At 48.7% G+C, this 15,934-nt stretch overlaps 1 protein-coding gene and 1 long non-coding RNA gene across 5 annotated transcripts in view; one reads left to right on the top strand and one right to left on the bottom strand.

Moving 5' to 3' along the window:
* The window catches only part of LOC310849765, a 320,102-nt gene that overhangs the window by 122,490 nt on the left and 181,678 nt on the right, over positions 1-15,934 (top strand). The window lies entirely within an intron of this gene.
* Positions 5,402-15,934, bottom strand: part of RPH3A (rabphilin 3A) — a 123,899-nt gene continuing 113,366 nt past the window's right edge. For 3 of the 4 annotated variants that reach the window (XM_083750209.1, XM_083750208.1, XM_083750210.1), the window contains 4 exons: positions 13,970-14,121; positions 11,806-11,887; positions 10,232-10,328; positions 5,402-7,789 (listed from right to left, as the gene is read on the bottom strand). In XM_083750209.1, coding sequence (XP_083606335.1) covers positions 7,659-7,789; positions 10,232-10,328; positions 11,806-11,887; positions 13,970-14,121 — 462 coding nt within the window. In that variant the 3' untranslated portion in view covers positions 5,402-7,658. The remainder of the gene's footprint in view (positions 7,790-10,231; positions 10,329-11,805; positions 11,888-13,969; positions 14,122-15,934) is intronic. The other variant, XM_083750207.1, reaches the window with a different exon arrangement.

The following is a 15,934-nucleotide window of genomic DNA, read 5'->3' as shown; positions in this document are numbered from 1 at the left end:
AAAAGAAAAGGAAGGAAGGAAGGAAGGAAGGAAGGAAGGAAGGAAGGAAGGGAGGGAGGGAGGGAGGGAGGGAAAAGGCATTGGATCAGAAGTCAAGTCTTGTTGGGGAGTGGGTCCCCAAAAATGAGGACTGCCCTTTCATATAAATGCAACTGGGCAACATAAGTTAGAGGACTCTAGGCAGGAGCAGGTTGAGCTATGAAACAACAACAGCCTTAGTGCCTGATTCCAGCAAGTGGGCAGCGATCACTGAACAAGGAAGGAAAGGCACTTTGCACAGGCTCAGAGACACCTTTGTTTTTGGTAGTTTTAAATTATATGTTGCTCGTCTGAGCCCTGGTGTTGAAATCAGGTTCCAAAGATGAGCTCTGGTGAGACCAAACTAGACCTTGATCCCATTTCTTCTGTGCAACAATGCGAGTGCCACCTCTCTGTCAGAAACATCCATGGCATTAAAAAGTGTCCGAATGCAAGAAAAGTCTTCTGGATCAGGCCAGAGGCCCACCTGTTTTTACAGCAGCCTGTGAGAAACCCAGAGGCAGGATTTGAGCACAACAGCACTTTCTCCCCTCCTGTGGTTTCCAGAGACTGGGTTTTAGACGCTGGCTCTGGCTGCATGAAGAAGTCCTTTCAATGTCCTTTTTGAGGCGAGGCAACCAGAACTATACACAGCATTCCAACTGCAGGCATGCCATAAATTTACGTAACAGAATTATGCTATCAGCAGTTTCATTTTCAATTCCTTTCCTAGTGATCCCTAGCATGGATTTTGGCTTTTTCGTGGTTCTCACCCATTGAACCAACTATTGCAGAGCTCCTCCATACCCAGCTGTGTATGTGCACCTGTATGGCTTCCTGGATTGGTGCCTTGCCAGGAAAACTGGACACACACACACCCTGCCAGTGTTGAATCCCATCCCACTTCACGGTCTGCTGTCCCAGAGTTTTTGCTGACAACCATCATCATCTTTTGAGTGTTACTGCCACCTGCTGCACGCTTAAGGTGATTGCAACAAGGTCCCGATTATTCCACCCAGATTCCTGAAGGTTTGTTTTGAAACAGCTCTACCCAAAGTTCTCTTTAAGTGGATTTGAGTTAAATAGGACTCTTCTTCAGACGGTATGCTCAGGAACAATAGCGTCTATTTCATATCAAAAGCTCACATATAATGGACCAACACAGAGGTGCCAGCTCAAGGGTGAGGGGCTAAGTTCTTGGGGGGCCCTGGGGCTTTTTTCAGCTGGAACTCACCAGAACTCAGTTCCAGCACCTCTCAGGTTGGTGCCATTGCCATTACAGTGGTACCTCAGTTTACGAACTAATCCGTTCCGGAAGTCCGTTCTTAAACCAAAACCGTTCTTAAACGAGACGTACTTTCCCTAATGCGGACGCCTGCCACCGTTCAGCTTTCGTTCTTAGACTGCGGTAAAGTTCTCAAACCCAAGACACTATTTCCGGTTTTGCAGAGTTCGTAAACAGAATCGTTCTTAAACTGGACTGTTCTTAAACCAAGGTACCACTATATAAGAGAACAAGGGAGGCGTTCACAGTGGGTTTCCCTTCCTCCCCCACAACAAACACTCTGTGTGGTGAGTGGGACTGAGAGACTTCAGAGAAGTGCGATTGGCCCAAGGTCACCCAGCAGCTGCATGTGGAGGAGCGGAGACGCGAACCCGGTTCCCCAGATTACGAGACTACCGCTCTTAAGCACTACACCATACTGGCTCTCTTGGTTATACTGTAGAGTTATACTGTAGTGTGCCAGGCCTCAGACAGGATTGGAAGATTGATCAGATACCTTCCGCCCCACCCCACCCCTCCAACGATCTTGGATCTATTTATCTATTGAATTTCTAGCCCACCTCTTCCTCCAAGATGCTCAAGAAGTCATCTACATGGTTTCCCTGCTCCACAACAGCCCTGCGAGGTAGATGAGGTCAAGGCACTCAGTGGCCCTGGGACACCCGGTGTGGCCAAGTGGGGATTTGACCCCTGGTTTCTCCCAGGTCCTAGTCCAACACTCTTTAACAAAACTGCACCACACTGGTTCTTGGGAGTGTTTCCACCTCGACTTCTGCCTCAGGTGCACGTGTTCAAGAAATGCAGGAGACAAAAACACAAGGCAAAGTGAGGTTCCCCCCAGGTTGTTTTCACTTTATTAGGTATGACATGAAGAAAAGTGGGGGGGGGGGGTATTACACCTGCATGCAGCAGAAGGTCATGTGGGATTAGGTTTTGTTGTTGTTTTTAGTACTGGTGGTTTGTTGGCTGTTAAATAGCTGTAAACTGTTTTTATTTCTCTGTGAAGTCTCATTGCATGCTTGAGAGAATGCAATTGTCAAGAGAAGGAAGAGGGGGGGAGGGGAGAGGAGGGGTGTGTACCATTCCTGATCTAAGATGTTCATGCTTTATTTACAAAGAACGAAAGCGGACACATTACAAAATGGTCACAAACTGCCAAGAAGTTGAAGGGGTGGACATCCGTGGAAATCTGGGAGGGCGGATGGCAGAAATGCAGGTCCTTTCTTGGTTTTTCCCGACAAGAATCTTCACACCGCGCTGCGCAAAAAACAGACTTTGGAGGAAAACAAACCACTTGCACAAAGAAGGCGTCTCCAGACGTCATGTGAAATGGAGGAGAAGAGAAACGTTGGCGCCAAAGGGGAGGAGTCCCTGTCTGGGCTTGAAGGCCTTTGCTCTGCATCTAACCTTGGCATTAAATGAGACTGGCATCAGCCTTTGGGGGGAAACTTGCAACAGGTTCCTCTTGTTGTGTATTTTGGAAAGAGATGACAGGAGCAAAGAGAGAAGAGTGCCACGCTTTGCACTCGCCTCTTCAACACCGTCCTGACTCTCTTCTGGGACACACACACACACCCCACACACACACCCCAACCTACAAGAGTGCGTTGGCCTGACAGATGCACCCTTGAAAAGCAGTAATGCATCTCACACGCCAGAATGGAAGACAAGAGATATTTCTGGTGAGAGGGGGTGTGTGTGTAGAACCTCTTACATGTTTGTGAAGCTGGAATGTCGCTTATCATACAAAGTTCTGAGGCACCTCTGCAGCCTCACTCGTTTTGGCTTCTGGCTCCCACCCTCCGTCGGCAGGTGAGCCCCAGAGGTCTGCCCACATATGGTGGCCCTTGGATCAAAAAACGTTCACGGCCCCAGTCTTCATCCATCTGATGTCGCAACCATCTCCTTGCCGTTCCCCAGAATTTAAATGTGAAAGAGAAAACATGCTTTCCTAGCATGAAGAAGAAGAGAAGAAGAGTTTGGATTTGATATCCCGCCTTTCACTCCCTTTAAGGAGTCTCAAAGCGGCTAACAATCTCCTTTCCCTTCCTCCCCCACAACAAACACTCTGTGAGGTGAGTGGGGCTGAGAGACTTCAGAGAAGTGTGACTAGCCCAAGGTCACCCAGCAGCTGCATGTGGAGGAGCGGGGAAGCGAACCCGGTTCACCAGATTACGAGACCACCGCTCTTAACCACTACACCACACTGGCTCTCAAACCAGTGAACCAGTGATCTTGGTTACATTGTAGGGAGAGCATTGTGGCAGGAAGTCCTGTGTGCTGGCAGGGCCCAAAGATACACCAGATCTGGGACTTTGACACCAGCATATCACAAGGGATCCATTAGCCTAAAGTTCTGCCAGGTGGTCAAATGGCTACCAGCACAGCTAGGTTGCTGGATGGTTCTTGCCGTCTACTCAAGGGGGGGAAAATATTCCCAGTAAGTTTTATGAAATCTTAGAAGATTTGTCTAGATAGATGATTAAAAACAGACAAAGAGTTGGGTGGGGGACCCAAAGATTCATCCAGTCCAACTCATTGCAATGCTGGAATGGATAGAGAAATAGAGAAATACTACAAGGTCAAGGTAGGTAAAGAGGTTTGGCTGCACCAGAACTCTGAGGCTGTGTCCTTCTGACAGGCCAACAAGGAAAATCGACACCCTGTTGAAACTCTCATCCAAGACAAGACAGCTGAGACATCTATTCATGAAGCTGCCCTTCAGAAATGTACAACTAAGAGTCTATTGGACAAGGAAGATGAGAGGGAGATTTGCTACTGGAAACCACAGGGAAGAGTGGCCATTGGAGCTCTGCTCTGAAACAGCAGACCACTGTCAAGAACTGGGCAGAGGAGGAATGGCAGAGACTGTCTCCCTCAAATCCTGACCCTTCCAGGGAGGACAAAGAGGAAGACAGTATAAATTGACAACAGTGGTTTGCGGGAGGTCACAGCTCAGAGGCAGATGAGGGGGCAGAACTGGAACGGCCAGTCTTTAGAAAGCATTCCAGACTCTCCATCTCCCAGGACCCAGCAAGCCTTAAAAGTAGGACAGCAAAGAGCTTAAAGACAGAGGGCACGGATCAGGACCCGTAGAAGTGATGAATGAGGAAGTGGGAGAGATTCACTTGGGACAATGCCATTATGCAAGAGGCTGGGTTCTCTTTAGCCTCTCTCTGTAATATCGGAATAAAAAAGGACAGTAAGAAACTTTCCCTTGTTTTTATACTTTCCTGGGCAACCAGTCAAAAGCCACTGACAGCATCCTGACCACCACACAAAAATGGCCCAGGTGCAAACTCGCAGGTGAAGGGTAACGGAACCAGCTCTCCTGAAGGTGAGGCAGGTAGACGAGGAAGCGGCCACAGCTCAGCGCCTACTTTTTACATAGAAGGTTTGAAATTGTGCCATGCTGAATCCTTCCTGTCCGTTTCTAGATCAGGGTGGCCAGTGATTTGCATGGACTGAGGTTGTGTTGCACGCCTAAAGTCCCAGGTTCAGGGCTCAGCATTGCCAGGTGGGGCTGAGAATGTCCTCAGCCTGAAACCACAAAGACCTGCTGCCTAAACAAGACAGACCAATGGTCTAATCAATGTTCCTATGTTGTTGGACTCTGTCACGTTCTCTGGTGCTGATGGGGGTCCAGCAACATCAGCAGAGCACCAGGTTTCCAATTCTTGTTCCAGATCATCTTCATCCCATGTGAAAAAGGCTAGTTATCTTCTGACTCTTTATGATGGTTGGGGCTGTTGGGTTTTTACAGTTTTGGTTTAGCGGGGTTTGCACTTATCTTACTTATGAGGTGGCCAAGATGTGTCAGGAAGATGTCCTCTTCCATTGTTGGATGAACATCTTTTGATGTCCTGCCGCAACACTCAGCCACAGCTTCCACTAAAGCCCCATGAGGTTCTTGGCAATGCTTTCCAGGAAGCATGGGCCCTTGCGGGAAAAGTTCAAGAGCCCCAGAGAGATGGCCTGAAGAATGGAAGGACACCAGCAAAGATGACATCAGCCACCTTGAATGAAAAATGCAACCGTGACAAAAAAATGCAACCATCCATGAGAATTCCACTGGAATCTGCCCCCTTCCCAAAAAAATTTTCTTATCAATGGAATTTTTTTAAAAAGCAAGAGCAATTTAGAAGTTCAACTCCTGGCACCTCCAGAATGAACGTACTCAGGAAGCATCTGATGGGAAGGACTGGATCTGGGGTGGAGATCCCAGAGAGCTGCTACCCACTGGAAAATCCTGGGCCAGGTAGACCAACAGTCTGAGCTGGTGACGAAGGCAGATCTAGGGGAGCCCAGCTGGTTTGGTTGCACTGGGCACAGAGCTTCTGAGACACCATTTCTGTCTGAGAGAAGTGGAGGGGGCGCCATTTTGTCCTTTGTCTTGAGCCAGGTATGGCTGCCTGAAGTCAACCTAGGCCACATCATCCAATCAAAGCATTGTGATGCCACTCTGAACAGTCGTGGCTGTTAAGGGTGCTGAGATTGCGAGTAGACCCCCTATTCCCCTCCCACAGCTACAATTGCCATAGCTTCCTGGGAAGAGGTATTAAGCCACTCTGGAAATTGTAGCTCTGCAAGGGGAATAAGGTCTGCCTAACAACTCTCAACACCCTTCACAAACAACAACCCCCAGAATTCATTGGGGGAAGCCATGACTGTTTAAAGGGGCATCGTAGTACTTTAAATGATTGTGAATGTGGCTACTACAGCATGGCCCCAGATAACACCTAACCAATGCTTTTGTGATATGGGGGTTTTTTGTTTTCAAGTTTCAACACAGGTATAAGACCTAAGAAGTATGAAAATGTTGTATATCCATACAGATGCATGCTGGGCTTGAAGCCACAGCGTATGTGACCTGGGAGATTTCTGGTGGGCATTTTGACGGTGCCGCCACCAACAAGTCCAAGCTAAAGGAGAAGGCTTTGGGGAGAACTAGCTCAACCAGCAAGGAAACCTCTCAAGTGGCAGATAAGCCACATGGCACTGCCCCCATTTCGCCGAAGCTTCTGGGTCAAGCTTGCTCTTTGCTGTGCACAAGAAGGGCCCTTGGCATGTGATGTTCTTCACAAATATTGCAAATGCACCATCGTGCCAAGCTGCCTCTACCTCTGAACGTCTGAACCTTAGATTCCGGGTGTGCTCCAAAAACAGTAGGCTATGGTCAATGGGAACACCTTCTGGAACTTCCATGTATCATTGGACTCCAGGTCCCATCATCCCTGACCATCGGGCCACGCTGGCTTCTAGGGCTCATGGGAGTTGGACAACACCTGGAGGGCACCAGAGCAGTAACAGCTATCCTATCCAGACAACTGTCCTAGACAGGCCCCATTAACATGAACAGGACTTTGTCCAACAGCACCACACAGTGGGTGGGAGCAGAAGCACAGCATAATTTCTTTTTTTTAACCAGGAAGGACGAAGGTGGTTCTTAAAAGTGTCCGAGATGGCACCAAGCAACGCTGAGAAATGAATCTTGGCGGAATTACGTCTATGGCGGGTCGCAGAAAAAGGCGAGAGGCCAAAGTGAGGCTAAGAGTCGGAAGCCCAAGCTTTCTACAGCGCAGGCGTTGGTTTCCGAAAGGCTTGCGCTATCTGGCTGGTTTGGTCTGGTTTTGTTTCAGCCGCCCCACATGCTCGGAGCAGCCGGATCAAAAAACCGTAGCCGTGCATTTTCCCATGAGCAATGCACAGAGTAGTTCAGGTGTGCAAAGAGGAGGTGAATGAGCGCAACCTTCCACATGCCCAGGTGGAGACTGGAGGAAGGTGGGCAAGGAGGTCAATTCAAGGGCACTTAAGAGTACAAAGAGCTTTTCAACAGGTCGGGGAGAAGCACGGCGAGGTCGGGTCAGGTCAGGTGGGTGGGTGTCATTTAGCTGTCAGGATAAGCAGAGGCCAAACGTAAAATATTTCCAGTGCTGGGCTATTGCTTGAAAAAGTCTATACATCAATGCACCCACGGCAGGAGAAGGTGGCGGTGGCAGGAATGGGTCACGATACAAAACATAAAAGAGAACCGTTATCCTTGGCGTGGAGAATAGAGGAGAAGAAGGAGAGAAGTTGCTTCCCGGAAGGAGGCAGACAAAGAAAGGGAAGGAAGAGAGAGAGAGAGACGAAGGGAGGAGGAGCTGCTCCCTGAAGGAGGCAGGAGACGATGGAGAAGAAGAAGGAAAACAAGAAGAGAAGGGAGATGATTAAGGTGGAGGGAAGCCTCTCTTGGGAAACAGGCAGGAGACGAGAGGGGAATCTTTTCCCCAGCAGTGAAAGAAAGAAGTCTGGGAATCTACAAGGAGTTGGGTGGAGGAGGGTTCAGGTATGGTAGGGTGGGGGGCGGTTTCTCCTAATCGCTGGACACGTGGTTCTCGTTCTGTAAGGCGTGCCAGCGCTCTATCTTCTTGTCCTTGTTCTTCAGACACTCGTACCAGTGTTTCAAGCGCTCGCCTTTGGCTGTGATGCCCAGCTGGCACCCACCTGTAAGAGACAGAAAGGCAGCTGCAGAGAGAGGCGTTCCATGCAAGATAAGGTACCCCTGCCCGTATGGGCCAGTCGTGTCCGACTCTATGGTTGTGCACCCATCTCACTTAAGAGGCCGGGGGCTAGCGCTGTCCGGAGACACTTCCGGGTCACGTGGCCAGCGTGACGAAGCTGCTCTGGCGAGCCGGCACCAGCGCAGCACACGGAAACGCCGTTTACCTTCCCGCTATAAAGCGGTACCTATTTATCTACTTGCACTTAGGGGTGCTTTCGAAGTGCTAGGTGGGCAGGAGCTGGGACCGAAAGACGGGAGCTCACCCCACCGCGGGGATTCGAACCGCCAACCATGCGATCGGCAAGTCCTAGGCACTGAGGTTTTACCCACAGCGCCACCCGCGTCCCTCTGTGCATCATGGCAGACCTCAAACCAGGACCCCACTTCCAGGTTATCTTTTTTTCCCTTAAATCTGACAGTTCGCATCTCATTCAACCCAAACTCAACAGTTGCCCTGGGTAACCTGGCTGAGATGAACCCCTGCCATGCCCACGGTCCCATCAAAGATCCCGCACCACCTTCCCTAACCGGGTCCCCCCCCCCCAGGGTCTTTGGACTGCAACTCCCATCAGTCCCCAGCCAGCAAGGGCTGAGTGGGGCTGCTGGGAATTGTAGTCCAAAAGCATGATTAGGCGGAGGAGGACCAGGAAGACCTTGCACTGAGGACTGTACTGCAAAGCACCGCTTGAGATTGGTCTCAACTAGGGACAGGGCCTTTTCAGTACTGGCCCCGACTTGGTGGAATGCTCTGCCACAAGAGACTAGGGCCTTATAGAATCATAGAGTTGGAAGAGACCACAAGGGCCATCGAGTCCAACCCCCTGCCAAGCAGGAAACACCATCAGAGCACTCCTGACATATGGTTGTCAAGCCTCTGCTTCAAGACCTCCAAAGAAGGAGACTCCACCACACTCCTTGGCAGCAAATTCCACTGTCGAACAGCTCTTACTGTCAGGAAGTTCTTCCTAATGTTTAGGTGGAATCTTCTTTCTTGTAGTTTGGATCCATTGCTCCGTGTCCACTTCTCTGGAGCAGCAGAAAACAACCTTTCTCCCTCCTCTATGTGACATCCTTTTATATATTTGAACATGGCTATCATATCACCCCTTAACCTCCTCTTCTCCAGGCTAAACATGCCCAGCTCCCTTAGCCGTTCCTCATAAGGCATCGTTTCCAAGCCTTTGACCATTTTGGTTGCCCTCCTCTGGACACGTTCCAGTTTGTCAGTGCGGGACTTGCCTTGCGGGACTTGACATCTTTCCACAGGGCCTGCAAGATTGAGCTGTTCCACCTGTCCTTTGTTTGGACTCAGTCTGACCCTTATGTTTCCCTCCCTTTATGGTTTTGATTTATGGGCTGCTATTAAAACGAGGCTGCATTTTAAATTATATTTTACACTGTATTTTAAATCGGTTCCCCCCATCCCTGCTGCCATTATGTTTTTATTGTAATTTTACTGGTGTTAACCACCCTGAGCCCGGCTCTGGCCAGGGAGGACGGGATATAAATAAAAAATTATTACCGTCTTTTTCGCTCTATAGGACACACTTTCTCCCCTCCAAAAATTAAGGGGAAATGTGTGTGCGTCCTATGGAGCAAATGCTGGCTCCTTGGCTTCAGTGATAGCAACGTGAAGCCTGTGCTCCAGAGGCTTCGCGTTGCTTTCTCTGGTCTGGTCTTTGAGGCTGGCGGTGGGGGAAAGCAGTGCTTCTCCCCACCGCCAGCCCCACAAGCTCGGTCGAAAAGCCCACATGAGCCCCGCGCCCTTTAAAGGGTGAACGGCTCCTGTGGGCTTTTGCGGGAGATGGGGGAATTCCCCCACGTCCTGCAAAAGCACGCAAAAGCTGTGTGCTATTTAAAGGCTGCGAGGTGTCTGCGGGCTTTTCTACGAGCTGAGGGAATTCCCGCACCTCCAAAAAAGCCCGCAGGAGCTGCGCAGCCTTTAAAGAGCGCGCCACTCTTGGGGGCTTTTCCCCAAGGAGGGAGAAGGGACTGACTGGCCGAGTCAGTCCCTTCTCCCTCCTGTGGGCTTTTGCGGGAGATGGAGAATTCCCCCACCTCCCGCAATAGCAGGGAGAAGGTCTGGGAGCAGTGCACAGGCTGCGTGAAGCCTGTCCGCTGCTCCCAGAGCTGCGGGGGGGATTATATTTTTTTCCTTGATTTCCCCCTCTGAAAACTAGGTGCGCCATATGGTCAGGTGCGCCCCATAGAGCGAAAAATATGGTATTTTATTATTATTATTATTATTGAGAAAGAAACCTGATAAACAACGAATTCCTGAATATCCTAAGAACCTATAATTCAATTTTTTTACACACCCACACACGACACCATGGTTTAAAAAAACCTAATTAAGCAAGCCTGTTGTTTCTGATAGCACTCACCAATATAGTCATTGGATTTCCCAATGTCGTAGTCCCAAACCGATATGTCGAGCTGCTTCTTGGCTAGGTCGCTGTGTTTGATATCGTAGAAAAACTCCTGCCAAAAAGATAACACTCTCCATCAAGGATCAAGTGACGGGGCTTTGGGGAGGGGGCAGACAAGGCCTTCGTCCGCTAGCCTCCCCCTCCTTGGTCAAAGCAGGCTTCTGTCGATAACCAGGAAGTCAAACTTCGTTCAGACGAAGCGAGGAGGGGGTTCAGTTCTAGGGACGGATGGAACTGAGCATAGATGGGTTGAGGTGAAGCCAGCCCAGCATTCACTATCTACAATATATACACCACAAACTAATCCCTGCTTCATCATTGCCCATTTCTGGGGCTGCCTCTAAAGTACTGCCTTCCTGACCACTGGCTATGTTGACTAGGGCTGATGGAAGCTAGAATCCTATCTGGGCCGGGCTGCAGCCCGGACTTTGGTGGCAAAGGGGTGGAAGGAAGAAGGAAGCCCCGACAATAACGGACTGGCATAATAAACTACAAGAATTTGCTGAAATGGTGCAGTTGACAAATAGCCTGAGAGGCAATTCAAAACAAAAATTAATGGGAAAATGGGATAGATATAAGATATATGTTCAAAAATATAGTAAAGGTTCACTATCTATGCTAGCGTTCGATTGACGTTGGAGAGAAATTGAGTTGAGAAACAAGATTAAGGGGGTACATATTGATATAGGAATGTATTAGATTAAATGTAAAGAAATATACAATAATAAGAGTACATTCATTTGTAAAAAAAAAAAATACAACAAGATTGACAGGAAATCTGTAGTGCTGGTACAAATATTATTTTGAAATGGCTTTATGTCTTTGTTTCTCTCCCCCCTTTTTTTCTTTCTTTAGGTACATAAATTTGGTATATAAATTTTGTATACACATTGGAAATTATATTATAATATGCCCTGTAATGTAATATGATAATGTATATATATGTGACATAAGAACGTTAATAATAATGATGATGATGATGATGATGATGATGATGATGGAATCCTATCTGGGCCTTTTCAGTGGTGGCTCCTGGCTGTGCAATGCCTTCCCGAGTGAGGTGCACTGGTACCTCCCTCTTTACTGGCTTTCAGGAGGAATCTGACAACATTCCTGTTTTCACCCAGGCGTTTGGTGGCTGAAAAAGTACTGGATGGAAGAATGTTTTTGAACTTTGCAGAAACTGATTTTAGATGTTTTTAACCGTGTTTTTAGAATGTGTTAAACTGTTTGCTTTGTTTGTTCGTTTTTTTAATGGTACATCTGTTTGTCACCCGACTCCTTGGGGAGGAAGAGCGGGAGGTTAATACAGCACATAGATACTAATGATGAATAAATAATCTGGAGAGCCTCAGGCTGGGGAAAGCCGGCGTGTGTGGCAAGCAGGCTCTGAAAATCTCAGAGATCCACGAATGCACCACATGGAATGTGAGAAGAGGCCTTAGAATCATAGCAAATGGAGTTGGAAGGGACCACAAGGATCATCTAGTCCAACCCTCTGAAACACAGGAATATTAGCCTTGCCTCACCTCATTAAACTCCGGGTTCAACGTCTTCTTTTTAATCTGCGTCTTCTGTTTCGCTTTCTTCCCCATGTCCGGCTTTAAGCATCTGGAAAGAAGAAGATGTGAGCGTTTTTCTCCAGAACTTGGAGGATTGTGAAAGACAGATGGAAAGCCAAAAGGGGCAAGCATCAGTCCATGCGGAAGGGAAAAAGGGTCTCTCTTCTGACCAAGTTTTTGCAATGATGCATAATTGTGGAAAGAGCGAGCAGGGAGGTGGTTTACTGAACTGTCAAGCTACCGTATTTTTCGCTTTATAAGACACACTTTTTTCTTTCTAAAAAGTAAGGGGAAATGCGTGTGCGTCTTATGGAGCGAATGCAGGCTGTGCGGCTAAGCCAGAAGCCAGAACAGGGAGAGAGAGGGCTGTGCAGTGCTCCGTCTCGTTGTTCTAGCTTCTGTCTTAGCTGCACAAAGCCTCCGCAGGGCAGCGGGATGAAGGCACCCCCTGCCCTGCGGAGACTTCACAGGCTGTCCCAGAAGCCAGAATAGCGAGACGGAGCACTGCGCAGAGCTCCGCCTCACTGTTCTAGCTTCGGGGTTAGCTGCGCAAAGCCTCCGCAGGGCAGCGGGGTGCCTTCATCCCGCTGCCCTCCGGAGGCTTCGCGGCCTGTCCCAGAAGCCTCAGCAGGGGATGGGGATGAAGGCTCCCTCTAGCTATTCTGGCTTTTGGATGGCCCCATGAAGCCTCCGCAGAGTACAGGGATGAAGGCTCCCTGTGCCCTGCGGAGGCTTTGCGCAAAACTAGACCAGCTATCACAGCGGCTATCCCAGAAGCCAGAACAGCAAGAGGTTATCCCAGAAGCCAGAGCCCTCTTGCTGTTCTGGCTTCTGGGATTCAGAATCCCCCCCCCCCTTATTTCCTCCCCCCAAAACTAGGTGCATCCTATCATCTGGTGCGTCCTATAGAGCAAAAAATATGGTAATTCTTTTTTTAGGTGGGGTGAACAGAAAAACAGATTATCCCGCAGGTGATGAATCTGTGACTCTCCACAGGTGACAACTATGTTGGGCCACCGCTCCCACCATAGAAGGAGCAGCTGCTAGGCATGTAGAAGGTTCAATACTCCTGCCTGAAACCCTGATGAGCTGCTGTCGTTCAGTGTAGACAATACTGAGCTCGTGCTGCTGCTTCCCCTCTGCTACTCCTCCTTCTGGCTCCATCTGCTCCCAACAGGGATGGGGCAGAAAGTTGGTCCAGTCTGCCTTTTAACCAACCCCATTCACAGTTCCCAAAGCAATATGCAAACCAGAACACAGCCAAGCCCAAAAATGTGCACTTTCCCATATTTTGTGAGGCATCCCTCCAGCCAAAACAAATAAATGAATGTTTGCAAACATGGATATTTAGAGGAAAGCGTGCATATAAATGCATATAAATTGGGGGGGGGGGCAATGTTACTTTGCATTCTGCTTGGAGAAATTCAACTTTTCGTATGCTAAAAAGTCCCAAACAATGAAGTATTTCTTCATAGGGGAGCCACACCCTTGCCTGCCAGTTCTGTCCTGGAAACATGGGGTTGGATAGTAACGTTTGCCAAGAGTCGTGTCATCTCACGCTGGTGCCAGCTGAGCTGAACGATTTGGTAAAGCGGCGAGATTTAGTAGGAATAGGGAAGGTCCTGCGAGATTACATGGCAAGGCACCGAAATTCTCGGGGAAAGAGGCACACTTTTCCTGAGCACTCTCAGAATTGCAAGCGACTAAGTGATTGTCAGGGACGCGGGTGGCGCTATGGTCTAAACCACAGAGCCTAGGACTTGCCGATCAGAAGGTCGGCGGTTCGAATCCCCGCGACGGAGTGAGCTCCCGTTGCTCGGTCCCTGCTCCTGCCAACCTAGCAATTCGAAAGCATGTCAAAGCGCACATAGATAAATAGGTACCGCTCCGGCAGGAAGGTAAACGGCGTTTCCGTGCGCTGCTCTGCTTCGCCAGAAGCGGCTTAGTCATGCTGGCCACATGACCCAGAAGCTGTACGCTCCCTTGGCCAATAAAGCGAGATGAGTGCAGCAACCCCAGAGTCGGTCACGACTGGACCTAATGGTCAGGGGTCCCTTCACCTTTACCTTTACCTAAGTAATTGACAAAGCCGGTGGCCAACAAAGCCCAGGAGTTTGTGCCCAGGACGTACATTTTCACAAAAGGGTCAGAGTAGCCGTTGGCGTCCATGGCCGCTAAATGGACACAACGCACGATGCCGACGACGAGGCCTCCTTTCGGGGTGCTGTACATGAGGGACACCAGGATTTTGCCCCGTTCCTCCACGTCGCCCGCTTGGCCCATCTGTGGGGGACAAAGAGAGATTCTGCATTTTGGGATAGAGTCATAGAACCATAGAATTGTAGAGTTGTATGGTCATCATCCAAAGCCCCTGCAATGCACTAAAACCACTAAAGGATCCCTGACTGGAGGCTTGCATATGTCAGTCTGCATTTCTTAGTGCAGAAAGTATTAATCTGATGTGAAGAGATCTTTCCTATTCTGATTACTTCAAGAGGGTTCTGGAAGCTTCTCTGTGTGAAAGAACCAAGCAGAAGCTTCATGATGTTTGGGTTATTCCTTCAGAGAAGCCGAGTACAGCTGGTTTAAACTGGTTCTCTTATCTCTTTCTGTCAAGGTGATATTGGCCATAAAAGTAAGACCAGATGGAGCCTGGGTTTCACTTTCACTTTCTGTCTCTTTTCCTTCTGGTGTGGTGTTCTGTATACAATGGTACCTCGGGTTACAGACGCTTCAGGTTACAGACACTTTAGGTTACAGACTCCACTAACCCAGAAATAGTATCTCGGGTTAAGAACTTTACCTCAGGATGAGAACAGAAATTCTGCGGCAGCAGCAGGAGGCCCCATTAGCTAAAGTGGTACCTCGGGTTAAGAACAGTTTCAGGTTAAGAACGGACCTCCAGAACGAATTAAGTTCTTAACCCGAGGTACCACTGTATAGTGTTAAGGTTTAGACTTCTTATAAGTTATTGTAAGTTTTAAGTTGTCTGCTGCAACTGGATTTCTTATAATACAGTGCCAATCCAGTGTATGTATTGGATTTGTTGACCCTTAGGCTCATTTGCCTTCAGTAGAAATAAAGCTCTGCTGGACGAAATATTAATTGCCTCTGGTCTATTTTGGGGGAATCCTGAAACGTTTTTTAAGTTGTTACTCTGCTAACTATACAGTGGACGCTCGGGTTGCGAACGTGATCCGTGCGGGATGCATGTTCGCAACCCACAGCGGCACATCTGTGCACGCGTGGGTTGCAATTTGGCGTATCTGCGCATGTGCAAAGCGCAATTTAGTGCTTATGCGCATGCGCGACTGCCGAAACCCAAAGGTAACCAGTTCCACTACTTCCAAGTTTCAGCGGTCCACAACCCGAAAAAACACAACCTGAAGTGTCTGTAACCCAAGGTATGACTGTACATTGGAATCTGCTCTGGATCAATATTGAGTAGAATTTCCATAACAATACAGCCTCTCCTGAAAAACTTCCAAGGGAGTCCTGTTCTGCTGTGGAACAGTTTTTCCAGGTACTTTAGGTGAAATCTTCTTTCTTGTAATCTGAATCCTTTGGTTCAGGTCCTCCCCTCTGAGGAAGCCCCAAACCAGCGCTCTGGCCTTGTTGGAATCTGCCCTTGAACTGGATGGGGGAGAGGCAGCTGTATAAACCTCTAACTCAGCGGTTCTCAACCTGTGGGTCCCCAGATGTTGTTGGACTACAACTCCCATCCTCCCTGACCACTGGTCATGCTGGCTAGGAATGATGGGAGTTGTAGTCCAACAACATCTGGGGACCCACAGGTTGAGAAACACTGCTCTGACTTCAAGCCCCACCCCCCACTCGCATGCGGCCCCTGGAAGGCTGCCTTTTTGGCAATGTGGCCCTTGGGTTAAAAAAAATGGTGTAGACCATTAGAAAGATATCAAAATGGATCATGTTTTTGCAGAAACGAGCATTAATTTGCAATTGGGGGTTTTCTTGCTGGTTATTTTTATTGATTTCCCAAATTGTTGCCAAATTACTTCAATTTGATACAATTTCCAATTAATCTGCAATATTGCAAATCTTCTAGGAAGTTTTTCTCCCCCGATGGATTTCAATA

The sequence above is a fragment of the Podarcis gaigeae genome, assembly GCF_964106915.1.
Source record: "Podarcis gaigeae genome assembly, chromosome: 8".
Taxonomy (NCBI): domain Eukaryota; kingdom Metazoa; phylum Chordata; class Lepidosauria; order Squamata; family Lacertidae; genus Podarcis; species Podarcis gaigeae.
This window is presented reverse-complemented; position numbering and strand designations above follow the sequence as displayed.